Below are 4,784 nucleotides of genomic sequence, written 5' to 3'. Positions count from 1 at the left end.
TATCTATCTATCTATCTATCTATCTATCTATCTATCTATCTATCTATCTATCTGTCTATCCATCCATCTATCCATCCATCCATCTATCTATCTATCTATCTGTCTATCCATCCATCCATCTATCTATCTATCTATCTATCAGTTTCTCTCTGTCCAACCCATACCAGCATGGAAAATAGACGTTAAATGATGATGAGGATGATTTATATCTTTCATTTTTATATTTTGTAGGAAAAAATCAACCTTCTTATGCAAAGTATGTCAGTCATGACACCCAGCGACGTAAGTATGAGTCTGTATTATTATTATTATTATTATTAAGGTGGTGAGCTGGCAGAATCGTTAGCATGCTGGGCAAAATGCTTAGTGGCATGTCGTTCGTCTTTACATTCTGAGTTCAAATTCCGCCACAGTCAACTTTGCCTTTCATTCTTCCGAGGTTGATGAAATAAGTACCAGTTGTTAACTGGGGTCGGATGTAACCGACTTACCCCGCCTCCCCCCGAATTTGCTGGCCTTGTACCAAAATTTGAAACCACTATGTAAAGGCAGTGAGCTGGCAGAATCATTAGCATGCCAAGCGAAAAACTCTAAGTGCCATTTCGTCCATGTTTACGGTCTGAGTTCAAATTCCGCCAAGGTTGACTTTGCCTTTTGTCCTTTCGGGGGTCGATAAAATTGATACCAGTTGAGTGTTGGGATGGATGTATTCGACTATCACGGTCCTTTAAATTTCAGACCTTGTGCCTTTTGTAGAAAGGATTGTTATTGTTGTTGTTGTTGTTGTGGTTCACTCTGTTTAATGGTTGGTAAAGAAATGGATACAACACAAAGTACGGAAGACAAACCTGTCTAGAGTTGGTACCTTCATAAAATACACTTTGGTACTCTTTGTAAAAGGATTGGTTACTTGAGTGGCATCCCACCATAGAACACACACTGTTTATAATAAAAATTGAGCTGAGCTGAAATCTTCTAAAGCACCTCACCATGGAGCTACATCAAGCGTGTATACTATTTAAAACTACCATATTTTCCGGCAAACAAGTGGAACCAAAATTTATTTATAGGCGCAGGAGTGGCTGTGTGGTCAAATCTTTCAGACTAAAATTTACTGCCGAAAGAAGGTAAGTTGACTTATACAACAACCCAAGACCACTATGGAAGACCAGAAATTCCTTGTGGAATACAACAGGATTTAGAAAGGTTGTATCCCAGAAATATGCCCTCTTCCGCCCCACCCACCCTCAATTTTTTTTTTTTTTTTTGAGATAAGTATTTCATATGAAATATTTTGGTGAAAAATTACGTTTTTTTTTTTGTCTTTCTATATTTCAGGAATTTAAAAGTTATGCATCAGTGAAAAGCAGGGTTTGCATTTTTTTTCCAAAGAATTCTTCTTTAATTAGCATTTCTGCTTTCGTTGTTGTCTTCTCTCTCTCACACAACACTCAAATAGTTTAGGTTTGTTTGTTTGTGTCTTTTTTTTTTTTTTGCTTTGTTTTCCTATCATTATCATCATCATCATTGTCATCATCATATTACCAATATCATCATCATTAATATCTTAATAACGTTTAGTTTTGAAATTTAACAATTAATATAGTTTTAACACACAGAATATGCAAATTAGATTACTTTACATACTAATAGATCGTTAACTGTAAATTTGTAGCTGAGCAATGTTGAGCTGTTTTCTATTTTTTTTTAAAATTTTACGACCTTGCTACATATTTCATAAAACATACAGATTGGTCAAGTGAATCAAATTCTATATGAGATCTTCATATTCGTACGAAAATGTCAAACAATGAAAATGAGTGCTCAAAACTGCATTGGTGGATAGAATATCTTTATTTGTGTATTAAGGCTACCATTGGTTTCATGTTAAGGAAAATATCTTAATATCTTAACAATTTTTCAAGCTGATCACATGGAGGAATGGTGTTCATCTCCAATTTGGATAAAAATATACATATATTTATATATAAATATAAAAATTAAAGTAAAAATGAAAAGGCAAACCATTTGGCATCACTTGAAAAGACATATAGAGTCTCTTACAGCTGTTTCTGGCATAGTCAAGCATGTGGTCAGTCTATTGAGTATGGATTCCATAGGCTGAGTATACTGTCATCAGAGAGGGAAAAGTCAGGAAAATGTAAAAGTGAGGGGTAGTCTGCAATCAAGGATATTAACGTATTCCAATTTGTCATTTACAAGTCTGAATTTGAACACCTTTCTAACCTGACAAATTTTCTGGAAAAGAAAAAGTTTGAAGGAAACTAAAAAAAAAAAAATAACAAAGAAAAAGAGAAGAAAAAAATATTGGAATTGCAATTAATGTTTTTTTCAAAAATAACATCTAATTAAACCTTGGCACTAACATATTAATTAAACCCATTAAATAAACATGTTAATTAAATAGGTTTTAACTCGTAAAAGGGTTCCTTCCATACCAAAAGAATTTTGGTTAGCACTGCACTTGAGACACTCAAAGATCGGATGGTGTTGGTGGTGATGGTCATTTTGGATTGTCTGTCACTATACATTAATCGCTGCACTTTCTCTCCACCAGCATTCTTAGCTTCTGCACGTACCACTGCAGCACAGCACTTTGCATGTAAATTAATTGTTTTTACTTACTTGTTTTTCTAAATTTTTTTTAAATATTGATTTTGTTTTTTTTTTAATTTCCAGATTGATTGATCGATTGATCTCTGGCTGTTTGATGTTTTACTTTTTTTGTTTTGTGTTTTGTTTAATTTCCTTTTCTCTCTTGTTATTTGAAACGTTCATTTTAATAATTGTCTGGATATTATTATCAGTATTATTATTATTATTATTGCTACATGCATGTTCATTGTTGCTGTAGGTTGGGTGAGTAGACTGGAGCTTGTAGTATTTCGGTAGACTAGCGCTGATTCTACAAAGATGACAGGTAGAGCCTCTCTCAAAATCAGCAAGGAACAATGAATTCCAGAAGACTCTGACCATTCCACTGTGACTTCCTAACTACATGAAGGATTCTATCGATTTTAAATCAGCCATGAACCACCTGGGGCCCTCACATGGCTCACCTAATAAAAAAAATTACCTTTATGCAGGTTAATTGGTTGTTATTTCTTCTGACAGAGTTTCTACAGCTGGATGCCCTTCCTAATGCCAACCACTCAGAGAGCGTAGTGGGTGCTTTTTTGCGTGCCACCAGCATGAGGGTCGGTCAGGCAGTACTGGCGACGGCCACGCTGAAATGGTATTTTTTTTATGTGCCACCTGCACAGGAGCCAGTCCAGTGGCACTGGCGACGACCTTGCTCAAATTTTGTTTTGCACATGCCACCAGCACAAGTGCTGGAAAGGAAAAAGACTACAATCTCCATTGCTCAACCCACAGCTCTATGTTGTGTCATGTGACATGGGTCACAGCTGTATGTTGTGTCATGTGACCTGGGTCACGCTTGCATGGTCATTACGGCATTTACAGATTCTTGTCTTTTTTGCTTGTTTGGTTGTTTTTTTTGTTTTTGTTTTGTTTCATCTGTTTTTCATTGTTTTGTTTTTTTTCCTTAACCCTTTCATTACTGTATTTATTTTGAGATGCTCTGTGTTTCTTTCAATTACTTTAAACATAACAAAGAATTTAGTAAAATAACTAAGTTATCATTCAGCTAGTGTTAGGAACATAAATTGTGACTAAGGTTTGGTGGAAGATTTTAATTCCAAATACATGAAAACAAGACATTTGTACTCAGAGCTAGAGACGGTTTCAGGTGGGTTGGTATCGAAAGGGTTAAATTAATCATTTGTTAACCCTTTTGTTACCATATTTCTGTTGAGATGCTCTGTTTCTTTCAATTGATTTTAAATATAAAGAATTTAGTAAAATAACTTAGTTATCATTCAACTAGTGTTAGGAACATTAATTGTGACTAAGGTTTGGTGGAAGATTTTAATTCAAAACTTATGGAAACAAGACATTTGTACCCAGAGCCGGTTTCAGCCGGGTTAGTAACGAAAGGGTTAATCAATTCTCTAAATATTCTTCCTTTTGTTTTGGAATTTGTTTTTCGTATGTTCCATTCATTGTTTGCTTTTGTAGTAAATAAAAATAATGATAATGATAATTATTGTTATTATTATTATTATTATTCGATGGAAGGCAGCAGAACTGTTAGCACTCCAGGCAAAATGCTTAATAGGGTTTCATCTATCTTTACGTTCTGAGTTCAAACTCGACCTCGGTATGGTCAACTTTGCCTTTCACCCTTCCAGGGATGATAAAATAAGGATCAGTTGAGCACTGGGGTCGATGTAATCAACTAGCCCCCTCCCCCAAAATTTCAGGTCTTGTGCCTATAACAGAAACGATTATTATTATTATTGGAATGGCAGAAGCAGTAGTGTGTCAGAAAACAGTCTTGTGATAATTCTTTTGACTGTTTACATTCTGAGTTCAAATTCCGCCGAGGTCGACTTTGCCTTTCATCCAATCAGGGTTGATAAATTAAGTACCAGTTGCGTACTGTGGTCGATGTAGTCAACTATCCCCCTCTCCCAAATTTTAGGTCTTCTGCCTATAGCAGAAAGGATTATTATTATTATTTTTATTATTATTATTGTTATTATTAGTTTGCTTATTTTATTTTACTATCATTTTCTTCTTTTTTTAATTTTTTCCTTTTTTTTTTTTGTTTCAATGTTGCAATCCAAGAGTTCATTTGTGTGCGATTTATTTATTTTTTTTTTATTTTGTTGTTTTTAGTTTGTGGTCGATGATATGTA

General features: G+C 34.6%; 1 protein-coding gene across 1 annotated transcript in view; it reads left to right on the top strand.

Annotated features, from left to right (window-relative positions):
- LOC106883792 (coiled-coil domain-containing protein 93) overlaps window positions 1-4,784 on the top strand; it is a gene marked incomplete at its 5' end in the record, with an annotated part of 20,195 nt that overhangs the window by 5,431 nt on the left and 9,980 nt on the right. The window contains 2 exons of the mRNA XM_014934924.2: window positions 232-282; window positions 1,339-1,458. Coding sequence (XP_014790410.2) covers window positions 232-282; window positions 1,339-1,458 — 171 coding nt within the window. The remainder of the gene's footprint in view (window positions 1-231; window positions 283-1,338; window positions 1,459-4,784) is intronic.

The sequence above is a fragment of the Octopus bimaculoides genome, chromosome 27 (genome assembly GCF_001194135.2).
Source record: "Octopus bimaculoides isolate UCB-OBI-ISO-001 chromosome 27, ASM119413v2, whole genome shotgun sequence".
In the NCBI taxonomy this organism is placed as follows: domain Eukaryota; kingdom Metazoa; phylum Mollusca; class Cephalopoda; order Octopoda; family Octopodidae; genus Octopus; species Octopus bimaculoides.
The sequence above is the reverse complement of the archived record's forward strand: the minus strand, read 5'-3'. Positions and strand labels throughout refer to the sequence as shown.